This window comes from Thalassophryne amazonica, chromosome 15 (genome assembly GCF_902500255.1).
Source record: "Thalassophryne amazonica chromosome 15, fThaAma1.1, whole genome shotgun sequence".
Classification (NCBI taxonomy): domain Eukaryota; kingdom Metazoa; phylum Chordata; class Actinopteri; order Batrachoidiformes; family Batrachoididae; genus Thalassophryne; species Thalassophryne amazonica.
Window position 1 is genome coordinate 50,256,839 of NC_047117.1, and position 18,608 is coordinate 50,275,446.

Here is an 18,608-nt window from a genome sequence, read left to right on the forward strand (position 1 = left end):
TAGAAGGGGAGAATGTGTCAAAGTACTAAAAGAAAGAAAGGAAATAAATCAAATACCTAATCATGGTAGACATACTAGATTAGGCGGGATTTACATTAACTGGAGAGCAAAAAGAAGGGAATCAGAGAATCAGCTCGGTTATTACTCAAAATTGTTGACGTTCTCATAAGCAGTCAATGTGCAGGTCACATAACTTGGGAGTGGTAAGATGGCCGCGCGTCTGCAGTCCGCATAACTTGGGAGTGGTAAGATGGCTGCCTGTTTGCTTCAGCGGTTTGTACGGAGTGTGGAAGCCACCACGCGCAACGCCCCGCCCACACGCCCCATCTTCACCTACACCCTCTACGCTCCGCCCAGACGCTCCACCCCCGCCCCCCCTCTGCGCGTGACGTTTGAGCACGTTGCCAATGTAAATAAAACGGCAGTTAGTCCTCAGAAGAAGTCGCCATTGTGAAGATGGCAGTGTTGAGGCAGGAGCATAGTTATGGTCTCTCAGGTGCTCAAATCAGCAAAAACATCACCAACCAAAGTTTGTACAACATTAAGCTGACTGACAGCGCGGTCCAGATATTGGAAACCTACCAGAACCTGAAGGTAAGAACCACTGTAGCCTTAACTTTTGATTTTATTTCCAACTTCCAACAACTCTGAAGAAAATATCTACCTGCTTGTTGTTTTCCTGTAAAACAAAAGGATTTTATTTGTCAGTTACGAGGAAACAGGTTTTTAAAAAGGCTTTAAAGATAAACTTTTTTAAAAAAATGAATGAATAAAAATGGCCAAAGCTGTAAAAGTCTGTGATTTTGGATTACAGTCATTAAATTGATTTTTAAAAGATTGTTTTTGTGTAATTTTGCTGATAAAATTGAGTAAAGAAGCTGTCATCTGGAGGAGCTGCATCCTGGACCTGGATTTGATTTGATTTTTTTTTTTTTTTTATTGATTTAATTTGAACCGCAATTCTACATAACATACATAAATCTGTAATTGCTGATGATGAGACTGTGGTGTCTGGAAAAGACCACGAGGGGGCAAGCGCTCCAAAGTCAATAAAAGGGATTATTATATGGTATGTGATTTTGCCAACTTCTGATTGGTCCATTCGCTACTTTCTGAGCTGTACCACATGCTGAGTTGACCGCTGGTGGACCCGAGTACACCTCGCGTGCAGCGTAGCACTAGCCAATCGAGCGACGCCTTCTATCGATAACGACCAATCGGATAACGCGATACAACGCCTACTTTGGCCCGCTTCAAGTTGCGATGTGCGTCGTCATGACGACACCATGTACACAATGCAGTAAAAACTAAGGGCACAGAAAAAAAATGCTGCTGGCTGCAGCAGCTCCTCGGTCTTCTCTCACAAATGTGTTTAAATACAGTCCATAAAAGTCCTGCTCACAGACTGATTGACAGGACATGTCCACATCATGTATAACTCCAGACATCTCAACATTTACTCGACGGTTCGTTCGCACGTGCGCATCTCACACACGCATCTCGCGGTCAAAGTAGGAAAGATAAACTATAACAGAACTCAGATCGCAGACCTGCAGCTCAGCACAAATATGAACTAGAAGAGAAATCAAAGTGCACAGTCTGCAGCCAAACTGCGCTCTGATTCCTCTGTGCAGAGAACCTGCAGGCTGCGTTCTCACCTTCTCTCTGCCCCGTGCTGCGCGCACCTGACGCAGACATTCCTGCGTCATCATGACACCACATGTGCTCATGAAGTATTTTGGACCTGTTGGTGCAGTATGACAGTAATAATAAAGAGCTGAAACTTGAGATTGATTCTTCAGTTTTAGTATGTTTGACAAACTCCCAATTTTCTTGTTTACCATATAATAAATCAGTTATAGACTTTTAATTTTAGTGTACCCGTGATTATGCGGACCTGGTCAGGATGGGGTTCACCAAGGCCACCTCATCAAAAGTCTATAATTGTATATGGTCCACCTGCAGCAGGTACAGATGGTGTGAGAACCGTGGATGGACCTGGACACAACAAGCCTTGATTTGATGTTTTGGTGAAAGAAAATCCTCCTCTATACCACCTGGAAACAGAACTACAATGAGGAAAATTAGGCCATATTTTAGCTTGACATTTAAAAATTTGCTGTGACTGTAATTCCGTTACCATAGCATTGCCCAACATGCAAGGCAGGAGCTCTCCAGGAGTTGGGTTGGTGACCTGTGGCTGTATACTTAAAGATCACCACAGTTGTCACTTTAAAGCGTGCTGGGACGAGCATTAATAGCACCGTTTGACAGTTCATGAGGAAAGTTTTATGGTTCATTTGCTACTGAGAAATCTACTGAACAAGGCTTAATATTTTCACTCTACGTATTAACTGCTCAAGCTGAATATGAGCACTGTTTTACTGTGATGTTTGACTTCATAATAAGCTTGTGCTTCCTCTCTGTCTTCTTAGACTTCACTATCAAACCAGCCAACGATTTGCTTCAAGGAGAACCAGGTGGTAAGTTGTTTATTCATTCTCCCCGTAGTGCCTCTGAAATTGAACGCTGCAGTTAGTTCTGGCTTGTGGTGGAGCACACTCGTGACAGTTTCTCTACATATTGATTATTAAGCATCCATTACACATGTGCACACATCCACTTTTAATTAACAAGTGTTAAAACTTCAAGATATTGCAGAGGATATGGCTTCTATGAATGGTTATTTTCTATACATTCTTATTCTTCACACCGTACAGTCTTGGTTCAACCTGTGCATCAGTAAGGTGATTGTCATGCAGGGAAAGGATGAGTGATAATCACTTCTTTTTTTGTTTTCTGAATCTAAGTCACACTATGAACAAATTTATTGAACAGTCCATTTTCCTGCTCAATCTCAGCTGTAGGCAGGATGAAAAAGAGTTTCTGTCCACTTTGTATTAAACGACATGTTACCTGTTGATTAATGACTTTCTATGTTGAATCGTCTTTGAGGTTTTTGGTCGGTTTTTGAGTCGTTTTTATGAACCTGGTTTCTAACAGAGGTACCGGGGATCTACAGATTGCTCAAGTACAAGCTGTCCGTGACTCTATAGTCAGGATTTGTCTTTCAGAAAGGCTCCTCTCATAACTGTCTGCAGGTCATCAACTTTGACCTGGGAGGTTCTGCTTAGCTTCAGTGATTGGTCCAAGGTGGAGATTATTTAGGTCATATTCAGTGCGTAAGGGGAAAAAACAAAGCAACAATTGAGGATTGCACTTACCTGTTTCAGTAAGTTGCTGAGGCGGTTAAATTTATGAACAGTTTTTCAGCTCTTAAATTAGACTACATCACATCAGACTACATCTTTGAGAAGTACAGGTCAATGATGATGATTTCCAGACGGCCTTTTTTACCGACACATCAGTGTCTTTATGTTTTTTTCTTAGGCTCTTGTCATACATATTTCACTCTCCAAAATGTTTCTCATTTTTTCTCTTATGTGGTACATGAAGATTCCAGCGCCGACCCCGGATGCCCCTGATGCCACAGAAATCATCAGGTTCAACATGTCCAGTGATGGCGGGGAGAACCCACAGTCCAGTTTTGAATGCATTCACCAGTACGTCTCAGGATAAACAGCACTCACAACTGCTTTCACGCTCATCTGCAAATGGAATTCAAAGACTGACACCACAAGGCTGTACTAGTCACTCACCCCTCTATTAGGGCAATAACACACATTAGGTTCTATTCAAATATGACTGCAACACCCAGAGGCTTCTGCCACAAAGGTGTGACCAGTAATAACTGAGAACAGCGAGGCAGCGTTTGTGGCCATGTGGGGTCAAAAGGTCAATGAAAAGGTTATATTAATGCTGCTGAATTTGGACCGTAGCTCAGAAGTGTTTTAACCTCCTTAACTGGACACATTGTTATTTGAAGAGATGATTTATAAACACGGGTTGGGAATTTGCATGCAGAAAGGAGACGTTCACAACCAGCTGTGCGTCTGTGCATGCATATGTCATGTGATGCCACATTTTGCCAGAATCTCAATTACATTTGGCTAACTGACTGAGCTGAACCAGAGAATTTTCAATTTAAATTTTTCACAATTTTCAATTTATTTTCATTTATATAGTGCCAAATCACAAAAGAGTTGCCTCAAGGCGTTTCACACAAGTAAGGTCTAACCTTACTAACCCTCAAGGCAGCTGTGGTAAGGGAAGAACTCCCTCTGAGGACGAAACCTCAAGCAGACCAGACTCAAAGGGGTGACCCTCTGCTTGGGCCATGCTATACACATAAATTACAGAACAATTTGAAGAAGAATCAGAAGAATTTCTAAGTTTAAACTCTAAAAGGTCTCCCCCTTTTTTCACTTCTCCCCACAGGGAAGACAGGGACCACCTGGAGAGCATGGGCCATATTCAGGGCAAGATGATGGCTTGTGCCACAGAACAGTCCTACCAGACTATACGGGGATCCTTGTCTCAGATGGAGAAAGCCAACCGGAAACGCTCAGCAATTGAGATCAAGTGGAGACCAAGTAAGATGTTTATTAATGTGTTTCTCTCCAAGCTGTTACGTGTTCTAACCAAGCACGTAGGGATCAAGGGCAAATAACAGGGAGTTTTCATGTTGCCAGAAAGCTTCCAAACTATTGCATCCTGCTGATATCCTGCTGATATCCTGCCATACGGTGTGGAAGTTTTCACATAATTGATCAAAGCGCTGAATTGCAGCTATTCATGCTTTAAAAAAGAGAGAAAATGGAAAGGGTCTATTCAGATGTGTGTAGATCTGTCTGTCTTTGCTCTTCAATGTTAGGGTGTCATTTATATAACTGGATTTAAGCTTGGATTAGGAGGGACATGTTGGCCAGGCTGTAGATTACATACTTATTTAGCGTTTTGCTCATCTGTGTTAAAAGAAACCTGCCCTTATCTTTCACAAATTTCATGTTGAAATTCACTGTCTGGCCCTCTTTTGTTTTCATTTCAGGTATGTTTGGAAAGGTCCAGAGGAAGCAGAATCTAATGCCAGGCTCACGCAGCAGCAGCAGCAGCAAGAGGAGCCAGGTTCTCACCCCTGTGGCACACCGGCCCTTGAGGGAACGGGTTGTTCATCGGCTCGCTTTAAGGCCACACAAAAAATCTGATCTGGTGCTGTGGTTGGAGAGAGAGCGAGCTGATTCAGAGGACACGGCTGAGCTGACCTTAGTGTTGGAGGAGGTGAGACATCTGGCACTTTGCTGTGTAAATACACCGCTGACTAGACACTAAATACTTTCAAATGCAACCGTTAAAGAAAATGCCAAGACACCTTACACAAGCAGAAACATTAATATGACTGTTAGCTGTAATTAAGGCTGTACGTTAACTACCTGTGGAGGAGAAGACTGTGTTTTGACAGGAGAGCAGTGGGGTGTCTCCAGCTGGGATCTGATGTCTGAAAATTTAAAGTGAATGGTTTGTATCATTCTGGAGGAACAACATTTTGTTAAACAATATAGATCCAGTTCTGTAGAGACACTGAGGGCAGAACGGTGTGTTTTTTTTTTTTACTTTAATGTGGGTTTATGACTGCACGACGCTTCCAGAACCTCAACCAGACTCTCTCCAAGATGATGCTGTGTTCTGTCTACTTCTGCTGGAATAACTGTTTCTTTTTTCTTTGACCTTTAGGTCAGCAATTGGAACCCAGCTGCTGACTGCTACTGTCTGAAGCCTGAGCTGTTTACACACATCCAGAGAGACTGGCCTGGCTATAAGAATGAGGAAAAACAGCTCATTGACAGGCTCCTGAGTAGGTGAGTAGTTTTGTGGAAATTCTCTGCTTTTAGCTTTACAGAAGAACATTTTGGAGTCTTGAATCCTAGTTTTGTGACAGGTTTTGGCACATAGCACAGGAGAGACTAAGGGATTTAGTGCAGCAGATAACAGAATACAGTATTTGCGGAGGAATTGTTCAAATCTGGTTACAAGCACCAAAATTTGTTTGGTGGACAAATAACGTTAGCCATTTGAATTTTTAATCGGGGGCCAAATAGAGGTCAATGAAGAATTGCACAGGGGTCAAAATTAAAAAATGTTCCAATCATATTGAAAGCTACACCACATTATGTGTCTGATCATAACTATTCCAAAAAGGTATAGTTTGGATTATCTATGGCTGAATTTTATGGAGTTATGGGGTAAAAATAGCAAGAATGGTGACAAAGGTCAGTTTCAGTTGTACAGGAGTCAGAAGTTAAAGTTGCTCCAATTATTGTAAAATATGATGCAAATTATTGGTAGAGTTAATGGGGTTTTAAAAAGGAATAGTTTGCACCATGTGTCTTGCTCAGTTGTCATGGTTTGGGGTAACATATGTCGCATGACATAGAATCTAATGGACGTTGACATTGTTTGACCTTTACCTTACAGACCAAGCATTCAACACAGACAAAACTATTCAATTTGTTAATCCTATCAACGCAACCAATAATTTGCACCACTTTTTACCAAAATTGGATCAACTTTAACTTTTGACCCCTGTACAAACTGAAATTAACCTTTGTCACCATTCTCGCTGTTTTTACCCCATAACTCCATAATATTCAGTGATAGATAGTCCAAACTATACACTTTTGGAATCTTCATGATCAGACAAATAATAATACAATAACATGCTTTTGGAGGGCAGTATGCATTTTCAAGAGGCCCGACGTCCATGCCCTGTCGCCCAAAATGACAGCCATTCGCCCGAGTTAGACGAGGGCGAATAGCTGTCATTTTGGGCGACGGGATGGACGGAGGGACTCAGAAAAATGCATACCGCACGACAACAGCATGTTATTTGCATTATTATCACTTTTTACTGAGATACACAACACGTAACGCGTACATAAAAAGTTGGCTCACTTAACTTCTGCCTTGTCGCCTGGCGCGCGAGCTGCTCTCCAAATACGGCAGTGCGCCTTCATCAAGCTGGCTGCTTTAGCTGCTGTTCATTGTCATACTATCCATGAGAAAATCATCCGGAATATCCATATTGGGACCAAAACACACTTCTCGCCGTTTCATCTTTTCCTCTGCGGACAGTTTTTTTTTCCTCTGCGGACAGTTCTTGGGCTGCGCGCTATGACGTCATTTGTTTACACACAGCGGGCGGGTATAGCCAAGTAGCGTCAACGTAAATCTACGATACCGCCTAGCAACGCCTCAGTAAAGTGATAATAATGTGGTATAGTTTTCAGCATGATTGGAGCATTTTTAAATTTTGACCCCTGTGTAATTCCCCCGGCCTATTGAAAATTTAGGTGGCTGTGCTTCTACAAAAGAATAATATCTAAGGTGTATGTGTACCAGTTTTGGTGCTTGTTTCCAGAAATTAACAATTGTTACAGTTATCTGCTCCACTAATTGATGTGTTTTAATGCTGCTGGTGTTGGCACAGAAAGGCCACCGAGTTAATCTAGAAGTCTTTTGAAAGTGGAAAGTGGAGATTCTAAATGACGCCGTCTCTCCACTGATGAATCTGTTACTGGACACATCAAAGCATCGGAAAATGTGTTCCTCGGTGGCATTAGCACGGACGGTTCAGAATAGCATGGCCGAGCTCTTCAGGTTGAGCCTCCGCAGCTTCGCTCGTACCTTTTCTCTGTTTGAGAAATCCTCACACGCTTCATGAGCATTTTGAGGAAAAAGTGGCAGCAGCATTTACTAAACACACAACCCCTCTCTGTTAATCCCTGCTAAGTGTAAAACACAGCTGTACTCAGAAAACAGAGTACCAAGTGTGATACAACTGAGATACATACTGTAAACTGGATTTGATTTCTCAGGACACTCTCTGTCATATTTCAGTGATTGAGATTAAAGGGGGGAAAAATGGTCCTGAGCTCAGTGACAATCACATGGTTGATAGTGTTGTGTGAACCAGATTGGGGGGGGGGGGTGCTTGTGCTTGTGGCTTGTTCTGTGGTGTTTTTTGAGGAACGAGATGAAGGAAGCAGATTGACAGAAGAAGTTTTGGTCCAACACAGGGGAAATCTGCTGCTATTGTTCTGTTCTCATGTTCCCTGACTAGACTGTGTTCAGTCTTTGTGGCTGCCTTTTGCAGATCGTTTCTCCAAAGCAATAAAAGAGGACATGAAAAAAACCTGGGTTTTTTTCTCCAGCGTGTTTTTGTATTCAGATATTTTCTTCTGAAAGCCACGTCAAAATGAATAATTCCTCCTGATCCACTTGCTTTGTGACTCATATATGTTTTCTGTTTTTTCTTTTTCTTGACACCTCATTTTAAAATGACTGTCCCACTGAAGGTGCTATGGCCTTCATTTTTTTTGTTTTTTGTTGTTTTTTGTTTTTCCAGGAAACGGCCATCACACCCAGACCTGTCCCACAATCTCAACTCAAAAAAACAGAAGACATCTGTCCAACCTGTGCCTTCACAGATGCCCTCTCACGGAGTTGGGACTTCTGGAAACCCCCACATCTCAGCCCTGTCCTCTGCATACCTACACAAAGGTCTGTTTCTGGTTTGACCAAAGCCTTCACAGAGTGTATTTTAAATAAAACAAAAAAGTCAGATCTGGGATCGTGTACTGACGCACAGGACATTGCATCACTACGCTATGGTTGTTCAATCGGCAACAAACCAGGCAGACAGGTGGTCCACCCCACCCCCCACCTCCTGCAAGTAGTAATCTGTCTGATGCATCCACGTGATATTTATACGAGGTCTGTTAGAAAAGTATCCGACCTTTTTATTTTTTTCAAAAACCATATGGATTTGAATCACGTGTGATTGCATCAGCCAAGCTTGAACCTTCGTGCACATGCGGGAGTTTTTTCATGCCTGTCGGTTGCGTCATTCGCCTGTGAGCAGGCTTTGTGTGAGCACTGGTCCACCCCTCTCGTCGGTTTTTTATTGCGAATAAATGTCTGAACGATTTGGAGCTTTGCTGCATCAATTTTTTTCCAGAAACTGTGAGAGACCTCCAGGTGGACACCGTTCGGAAAATTAATATGGCTTTCAGGGACGATTTTATGGGATTACACAGATTCAGGGGTGATCCAGACGGTTTAAAGACCGCCCACAACTGCTGAGAGCGTGCTGCGCTCCGAGCGCCGATCGACAGGCTCAAACCCGGAATTCCGCTCCTCTTTCCATGACAAAAACTCCTGTAACAGTGGACTGTGCCGTTCATTTCTAAACTGGATGCTGTCTTGATCCGGTATGTCGTCTGACTAGCACAGGAATTGTGAAAAGACGTGGACATCAGCACTTTTTCGGCACATTGAGACAGACGTGCGGAGGAGTTCCGCGCGTCGCGGTGGAGCCGCATGGCGCAAAGCAACGCCGTGATGAAGCCTCACAGGACATGTTGGGGCATGTCCAGCTCATGCTCAATTTCTCGGATAATCGCACGACTGAAAAGCAACCGACAGCCATTTGAAATCCACCTGAAAGCCGTCCTGTGAGACCAACATGGAGGTGGTTTTGTGCCGCGTAATGAACGGCTCCGTGGCGCGTCCCTCCGCTTTTCTTTCCATGACAAAAACTCCTGTAACAGTGGAATGTGCCGAAAAAGTGCTGATATCCACGTCTTCTGCCTTTTTGTGAAAGTCAGACGACATCCCGGATCAACAAAGCCTTCACGTTGGAAATGATCTGGTTGTTTCAGCGGGGTTTGAGCCTGTCGATCGGCGCTCGGAGCGTGGCGCGCTCTCAGCAGTTGTGGGTGGTCTTTAAACCGTCTGGATCACTCCTTAATCTGTGTAATCCCCATAAAATCGTCCCTGAAAGCCATATTAATTTTCCGAACGGTGTTTACCTGGAGGTCTCTCACAGTTTATGGAAAAAAATTGATGCAGCAAAGCTCCAAATCATTCAGACATTTATTCGCAATAAAAAAACGACGAGAGGGGTGGACCAGTGCTCACACAAAGCCTGCTCACAGGCGAATGACGCAACCGACAGGGGTGAAAAAACTCACGCATGCGCATGAAGGTTCAAGCTTGGCTGATGCAATCATACGTGATTCAAATCCATATGGTTTTTGAAAAAAATAAAAAGTCGGATACTTTTCTAACAGACCTCGTATATATTTATATATATATATATATATATATATATATATATATATATATATATATATATATATATATATATATATACACACACACACACACACAGTGGGATAAAAAAGTATTTAGTCAACCCCTGATTGTGCAAGTTCTCCTACTTAGAAAGATGAGAGAGGTCTGTAATTTTCATCATAGGTACACTTCAACTTTGAGAGACAAAATGAGAAAAAAATCCAGAAAATCACATTGTAGGATTTTTAAAGAATTTATTTGTAAATTATGGTGGAAAATAAGTATTTGGTCACCCACAAGCAAGCAAGATTTCTGGCTCTCACAGACCTGTAACTTCTTTAAGAAGCGCTTCTGTCCTCCACCTGTTACCTGTATTAATGGCACCTGTTGGAACTCGTTGTCTGTATAAAATACAGCTATCCACAGCTTCAACCAGTCAGACTCCAAACTCAACCATGGCCAAGACCAAAGAGCTGTCAAAGGACACCAGGAAGAACATTGTAGATGTGCACCAGGATGGGAAGAGTGAATCTACAATAGTCAAGCAGGTTGGTGTGAATAAATCAACTGTGGGAGCAACTGTAAGAAAATAGAAGACATACAAGACCATTGATAATCTCCCTCGATCTGGGGCTCCACGCAAGATGTCATCCTGTGGGGTCAAAACGATCATGAGAACGGTGAACAAAAATCCCATGGACGGACCTGCTGAATGACCTGCAGAGAGCTGGGACCAAAGTAACAAAGGCTACACACTACGCAGAGAGGGACTCAAATTCTGCAGTGCCAGGCGTGTTCCCCTGCTTAAGCCAGTACATGTCCAGGCCCATCTGAAGTTTGCCAGAGAGCATATGGATGATCCAAAAGAGGACTGGGAGAATATCATGTGGTCAGATAAAACCAAAATAGAACATTTTGGTAAAAACTCAACTCGTCGTGTTTGGAGGAAGAAGAATGCTGAGTTGTATCCCAAGAACACCATATCTACTGTGAAGCATGGGGGTGGAAACATCATGCTTTGGGGCTGTTTTTCTGCAAAGGGGACAGGACGACTGATCCATGTTAAGGGAAGAACGAACGGAGTCATGTATCATGAGATTTTAAGCCAAAACCTCCTTCCATCAGTGAGAGCATTGAAGATGCAACGTGGCTGGGTCTTCCAGCTTGACAATGATCCCAAACACACCGCTCAGGCAACGAAGGAGTGGCTCTGTAAAAAGTATTTCAAGGTCCTGGAGTGGCCTAGCCAGTCTCCAGACCTCAACCCCATAGAAAATTTGTTGAGGGAGTTGAAAGTCTGTGTTGCCCAGTGACAGCCCCAAAACATCACTGCTCTAGAGGAGATCTGCATGGAGGAATGGGCCAAAATACCAGCTACAGTGTGTGCAAACCTGGTGAAGACTTACAGGAAATGTTTGACCTCTGTCATTGCCAACAAGGATTATGTTACAAAGTATTGAGTTGAATTTTTGTTATCGACCAAATACTTATTTTCCACCATAATTTACAGATAAATTATTTAGAAATCCTACATTGTGATTTCCTGGATTTTTTTTTTTTCTCATTTTGTCTCTCATAGTTGAAGGGTACCTATGTGGAAAATTACAGACCTCTCTCATCTTTCCAAGTAGGAGAACTTGCACAATCAGGGACTGACTAAATACTTTTTTGCCACACTGTATATATGGGTATCTGCCTGGCCTCACAATGTTAGTAATACACCTTATCTGAGCCTTCCTAAATAGCTGCTTATCTGATCCAAAGCCATTCCAGCTGCAGAGAGAGAGAGAGACCAAAGACATCCTGTCTTATATTGCAAACATTTTGTCAACTAATTTGTTTTTATGAGTCATACGTGTTAAAATTGTGCAGATCATTTAGTTCTTGTTTTATGTGTGCACAGCTGTTATAAATGAGTTTAGCCCCATTAGGCCAAACTGTGTCACCAAGTTTGTTGAAAATTACTGGCTTAGTTTGTGAGTAATCTTGTTAAAAAAAAAAAAAACAGACAAAAACATGGTTGAACAGGGACAGTGAACCGAATGAATTGTACACGTTGATGACAACACCTGTACAGTTCATCAGTTCATCCTGTTTCATACAAGAGAGTGAGGAGTGTAATGCTGCCTCCACATCTGGGTGACCTTTGACCCTGAGACACAGCAGGCAGCATTGCCTCCTTCCTCCCAGGTTGCTGACATCACTGCCTGCCCTGGATCAGGCCTCTAATCACAGATAGTGATCAATAATTCCATTAGCCTTGATGCATCTGGTGTTTACAACATTCTTATTGGCAGACTGACTGAACCATTTGTGTCTGTATTTTTTCTTTCTCTCCTCAGGCCACACAGGAGAGAAAGCTACAGTCACTTTAACCTCAGCGACTCCACTCCCCGACTATGTCAAGTAAGTTTAATTAACGTTGTGTTTCAGCCTTGTACACACTGTACATTCCTCATTTCAGGAAGCATTTGACCTTAGAAATCAGCTGCAGAAATGAAGTTTGAGTGACAGAATCATCAAGTTGTTTTTGATCTTTTCTAGATGTGCTGAAAAATCTCACCTACTTTTCCTCAACTGACCTTACCAAGCGATTTATTTAAAAATAAAACAAAAAACAGAAGCACATGTTTTACATGCATCTGGTCAACACACATGCTGTTTAATGGCAACTCATAAAACCATTTTGCAGTCCATCGACTGGAAATATGAGGAATACAAACCTAATCAATCATTAGTTTTGATATGAAAAAGAAAAAAGAAACTGCTGTTTATAAATAAAAACACATCTCAAAACAGTTCTGCAGTGTCATTATATGAATATAACCCAAATCAAGGAATATCTATATATTAATTAATGAAAAGCTTCGACATTATAAATAGACTCAGAACTACAACCCCCTGGCAAAAATTATGGAATCACCGGCCCTCGGAGGATGTTCATTCAGTTTTTTAGTTTTTGTAGAAAAAAAGCAGATCACAGACATGACACAAAACTAAAGTAATTTCAAATGGCAACTTTCTGGCTTTAAAAAACACTATAAGAAATCAGGAAAAAATTTTTGGCAGTCAGTAACGGTTACTTTTTTAGACCAAGCAGAGGGAAAAAAATATGGACTCACTCAATTGTGAGGAATAAATTATGGAATCACCCTGTAAATTTTCATCCCCAAAACTAACACCTGCATCAATCAGATCTGCTTGTTGGTCTGCATCTAAAAAGGAGTGATCACACCTTGGAGAGCTGTTGCACCAAGTGGACTGACATGAATCATGGCTCCAACATGAGAGATGTCAATTGAAACAAAGGAGAGGATTATCAAACTCTTAAAAGAGGGTAAATCATCACGCAATGTTGCAAAAGATGTTGGTTGTTCACAGTCAGCTGTGTCTAAACTCTGGACCAAATACAAACAACATGGGAAAGTTGTTAAAGGCAAACATACTGGTAGACCAAGGAAGACATCGAAGCGTCAAGACAGAAAACTTAAAGCAATATGTCTCAAAAATCGAAAATGCACAACAAACAATGAGGAACGAATTGGAGGAAACTGGAGTCAACGTCTATGACCGAACTGTAAGAAACTGCCTAAAGGAATGGGATTTACATACAGAAAAGCTAAACGAAAGCCATCATTAACACCTAAACAGAAAAAAGCAAGGTACAATGGGCTAAGGAAAAGCAATCGTGGACTGTGGATGACTGGATGAAAGTCATATTCAGTGATGAATCTCGAATCTGCATTGGGCAAGGTGATGATGCTGGAACTTTTGTTTGGTGCCGTTCCAATGAGATTTATAAAGATGACTGCCTGAAGAGAACATGTAAATTTCCACAATCATTGATGATATGGGGCTGCATGTCAGGTAAAGGCACTGGGGAGATGGCTGTCATTACATCATCAATAAATGCACAAGTCTACGTTGATATTTTGGACACTTTTCTTATCTCATCAATTGAAAGGATGTTTGGGGATGATGAAATCATTTTTCAAGATGATAATGCATCTTGCCATAGAGCAAAAACTGTGAAAACATTCCTTTCAAAAAGACACATAGGGTCAGTGTCATGGCCTGAAAATAGTCCGGATCTTAATCCAATTGAAATCTTTGGTGGAAGTTGAAGAAAATGGTCCATGACAAGGCTCCAACCTGCAAAGCTGATCTGGCAACAGCAATCAGAGAAAGTTGGAGCCAGATTGATGAAGAGTGTTATGTGTCGGACGCAGCTCGGAGAACCGACCAGCGTTTGAAGGACCCAGTATGAAATAAGCAGAGCACGGTACAAAGGATAACTGAATTTAATACATAACAAGTGATACAAAACAACAAAAGTGTGCGGTCTGGCATGGTGGTGATACAGTGCGCTCCCAGCAGCGCTAACGGTCCGGAGCCAGAAGCTGTTCGGACCCAAGGACCCCGCCGACACCCCCCAGGTGGCCGCAACAAACTGAGTCTGTGAAAAAGGAACCATTATGTGAGTCCACACTCTACACACAGAGAGACCACTCAAAGGTGTACATAAACAGCAAACACTTCCTGGCTTAATTACTAATCAGCTTCCCAACCTGCAGGCATGGAACATCCAGTTCACAAACTCCACTGCAGTGGAAGCCGATACATGACTAACGTACAGCTCAATATAATAAGGTGTGAGGGACACCACATTTACTGACTGTATAAACGTTAGTCACAAAATCTAACGTACCTCAGGAAGTGTGCTGACGAGCGTGAGACCTCACCCCCTCCTCTTTCACAGGACCGTGCATCAAACCCTGGACGTTCTCTGCATCCACTGATGATGAGATGGCTCCCGAGACGACGATCTCACCCGTCTGGTCACAAGGTCGAGTCTCTGGCAAATACACACTGTATACTCCAGTCTTAAATGCCACCATGTTCCAATCCATATAGATGCACCACAGCTGTGAGTCCTGACGAGCCGCAGGTGATCAGGGTGAGGTCCTGATAACCTCGGCAACACAGCCACTCAGTCCCAAATGCAAGCCACCTGGAAGGAAAAACAAAAGACAGAAACAAAAAGGCAGCCAGGCCCCCAGCCATACAACCAAAGAGTACTGTTTGCCTCAGAGACTGCAAGCTGTTATAAAAGCCAGAGGTGGTGCAACAAAATACTAGTGATGTGTGGAGCGTTGTTTTGTTTTTCATGATTCCATAATTTTTTCCTCAGAATTGAGTGATTCCATATTTTTTCCCTCTGCTTGGTCTAAAAAAGTAACCGTTACTGATTGCCACAATTTTTTTTTCCTGATTCTTATAGTGTTTCTTAAGCCAGAAAGTTGTCATTTGAAATGACTTTAGTTTTGTATCAATCAATTTATCAATAAGAACATGACTGGAGCAGTTTTAAAATTACTCTTAGGTGTACTTGTACAGTATAGTATGTTTATATTCATCAGAAACATTGGCTTTTTTTCATCTGAGTCTAAAAATCAGGTGACTGTCATATACCAGGCAGTATAACTATAAAGAAATTTTTTTATTTTTTAATTTGATAATTTGATTAAACTTTCATTGAAATAGTGTCGATTTTCTGTTGACAGATTAAGGTACAAAAAAAAATGGCAGCAGGTGAATAGCGTTCAATAAACTCTATTTTTGGTTTTTCAGCAAATACCGCACCATCACATCACCGGAGCAGCGGCAGAAATGTGAGGAGGAGTTTGATGCCAACTATCACGAATATCAAGTTATTCATGACCGGATCGCCGCTGCCACAGAGATGTTTGTGCAGATGAGCTCTCAACTGGACACGCTGCCTCCTGGGACGAAGCTTATCAGGTACTGTCTGGACCAGCAGTCAACTCTCATGTCCATAAGAAATTTGACAGGGACAGTTTGCATTTCTGGAGACCGCTACAAGTGGAGTTAAAATAAAACAACTGAGATGTGTTTGTAGACTTTTAGCTTTAATCAAGGCGTTTCACAAAATATCACATTAATCATGATTCAGGAATACAGTAGCTTTTATTCAGTCCCTCATTTACTGAGGCCGTTTTCTTAAGACAAGTCAGTGGATGGATACATGAACATTTCCAGTCAATGAATATGTCTTGGACTTAATTTACTTCTCTCATTAACAAAAATGGGCACAGAAAAAGGATCATCGTCAAAAGATGTGAACTTTCAGCTTCAGTTTGCCCAAAAAAACATGAAAGATGTCAGCTGAGACTTGATCCATTTTCGTGTATAAGGTCTTCAATCACTGGGGAGGTCAACAGACAAAAGTTGCGCTGTTCCCAGTTTTTTTCAATCACATTGCAGAAGCTTATAACATCTTCAGAGTTGCCATTGGTGGCTTCCCTCACTAGTCTATTTCTTCCATGGTCACATAGTTTTCGAGAACTGCCTGCTACAGACAGATTACCATACAGCACTGTGCTGTTTGTATTTCTTTGGGATTGAGGTAAATTATGTCCAAAACATATTTAGTGATTTAGAAATGTTCATGTATCCATCCCCTGACTTGACTATGTGCTCTCCAGTACTAGACAGACAACAGATTACATTTATGTCTCTAACACTTTTTTTCTGTTGTTTCCATAGCGAATGCAGGACGATGTCGTGGAAAAGTACAGAATCTATCAGAAAGTAAGACTTTTTCTGTTTAATTGTACTATTGTTGACACCACACATAATTACACAGTTTGTCTCACTGTTTTGTTTGTTTTTTGTTTTTTTATGAAGTGGTTTCCTGGATATCGAGAAGACAAGAAAAAATGTGTGTATCTTCACCATAAACTGGCGCATATGAAGGGAGAATTGCAGATTATGACCAAGCACAGGAGACCAGCGTGTGATCAGACTGGACTAAAGGAAGAAAGGAATATTTATTTATTTGTTTATTTATTTTCGCACATAAAGTTTATAAGAACAGAATATTTATTTTGTGTATTTTCCATTTTGAATAAATGAATGAATGAATGAATTTATTTATCCGGCACAGAGATGAGCAACAACAAAGACAACAACAAAACATAAAAGAAACAATGTACAGAGAACCCGTGTGGCCGAGAGGGTGAAGGCAGAAGCAAGGCTTATGAGCACCCTCCTTTAAAATAAAGAATGATATATATATATATACTATATATATATATATATATATATATATATATATATATATATATAATATATATATATATATATATATATATATATAATAATATATTATTCCATAAGAACTATACAAAAAAAAAAGAAAAGAAATTGCATGCACAATTTGACTTCATCAATCACTGAAATTTCAAAACACAACCAAACAAGTAATAGTGAACAATGAAAAAAATGGTAAACCTAATCCCTCAAACTATAACGGGGTAAATATGTTGTTTTTGTAAAGCCTTTTTAAAACCAACCATGTACCAAGAATTTTAATATTATCAGGACAATTATTCCAATATTAACACCACTGACAGAAACACAATGCTTTTAACAGTAGTATGGATCTTCAGTTTCTCAAATAATAATGTTCCTCTCAAACTGTAGCTGGAATCCCTCATTTTAAACCGATCTCTGGGCATGAAGAGGCAAAAGCTTATTTTTGACTTTATACATAATGTGGATTGTAATATAGTCAACCAGGTCCCAGAATTTTAAAATTTGCAGACAAGCAAATAACAGATTTGTTGGCTCTTGATATGGTTAATTACTGATAATTCTTATAGATTTCTTTTGCAACAGAAAAAACTTTAGTATTAGTTCTATATGTATTTCCCCAAACCTCGACAAAATATGTCATATATGGAACAAGTAATGCATTAAGATAAAGTGGTTATGCATGTTGGGAAAGGAAGTCCTGGGCTTTATGCAGAATTGCAATGGCTTTGACATTTTAGATTTAACATATTTAAAATGTGTTTTCCAGCTTAATCTATCGTCATTATAAACATCAAGAAATTTTGTATCTGTTACACTTTCAGTTTCAATATCATGTAATAATAGATTGTTGCTTAGGTTCCTGGACTTATTCCCAAATATGATCACTTAGTTTTACCAAAATGGAGCCATAATTGATTTTCTTTTGCAGTACTAACCAATTTATTTTATTTATTTAAATCAAACCATTGTTGAAATTATATAATTCGTTCTCCATCTTGTCCAGGAGCTGTCCCAAATGATCCCCACTACAAAACACAGTCGTATCATCCGCAAATAAATACAACTTATGTACTTGGAAACCAAACATATATCATTAATATACAAAAGAAACAACAATGGCCCAACAACTGAAGCCTGGGGCCACAACAAGTATCTTCAAAAACTCAGAATTTGTCCCACCAATGTGAGCACACCTGATACCTATTGTCTAAGTAGGTATGTTAGTGTGTATATGAATTTCACTGACTTTAGTTAAAACTTAGGAGGGGTTTTTAGTAGGCTTTTTCCTACGATACAAACCTGGGTTTTCTTTAAACCAAAATTAAACAGCCAGTCATCAGTGTAACTGGTGCAGGACATTGATAAGTGAGTGGAGACCTGGGGCCGTTGAACTCAGTACTGTTACATCATAAGCATACACACGTGTTGACTTTGTAATCTAAGACTCTAACACCGGT

General features: G+C 40.9%; 1 protein-coding gene across 1 annotated transcript in view; it reads left to right on the forward strand.

Moving 5' to 3' along the window:
• The first annotated feature begins 456 nt into the window (after positions 1-456).
• Positions 457-18,608, forward strand: part of LOC117526589 (RNA polymerase II elongation factor ELL-like) — a 40,069-nt gene continuing 21,917 nt past the window's right edge. The window contains exons 1-9 of the mRNA XM_034188648.1: positions 457-594; positions 2,436-2,481; positions 3,446-3,574; positions 4,338-4,493; positions 4,949-5,178; positions 5,632-5,756; positions 8,303-8,457; positions 12,375-12,438; positions 15,664-15,834. Of these exons, the coding sequence (XP_034044539.1) occupies positions 457-594; positions 2,436-2,481; positions 3,446-3,574; positions 4,338-4,493; positions 4,949-5,178; positions 5,632-5,756; positions 8,303-8,457; positions 12,375-12,438; positions 15,664-15,834 (1,214 nt within the window). The remainder of the gene's footprint in view (positions 595-2,435; positions 2,482-3,445; positions 3,575-4,337; positions 4,494-4,948; positions 5,179-5,631; positions 5,757-8,302; positions 8,458-12,374; positions 12,439-15,663; positions 15,835-18,608) is intronic.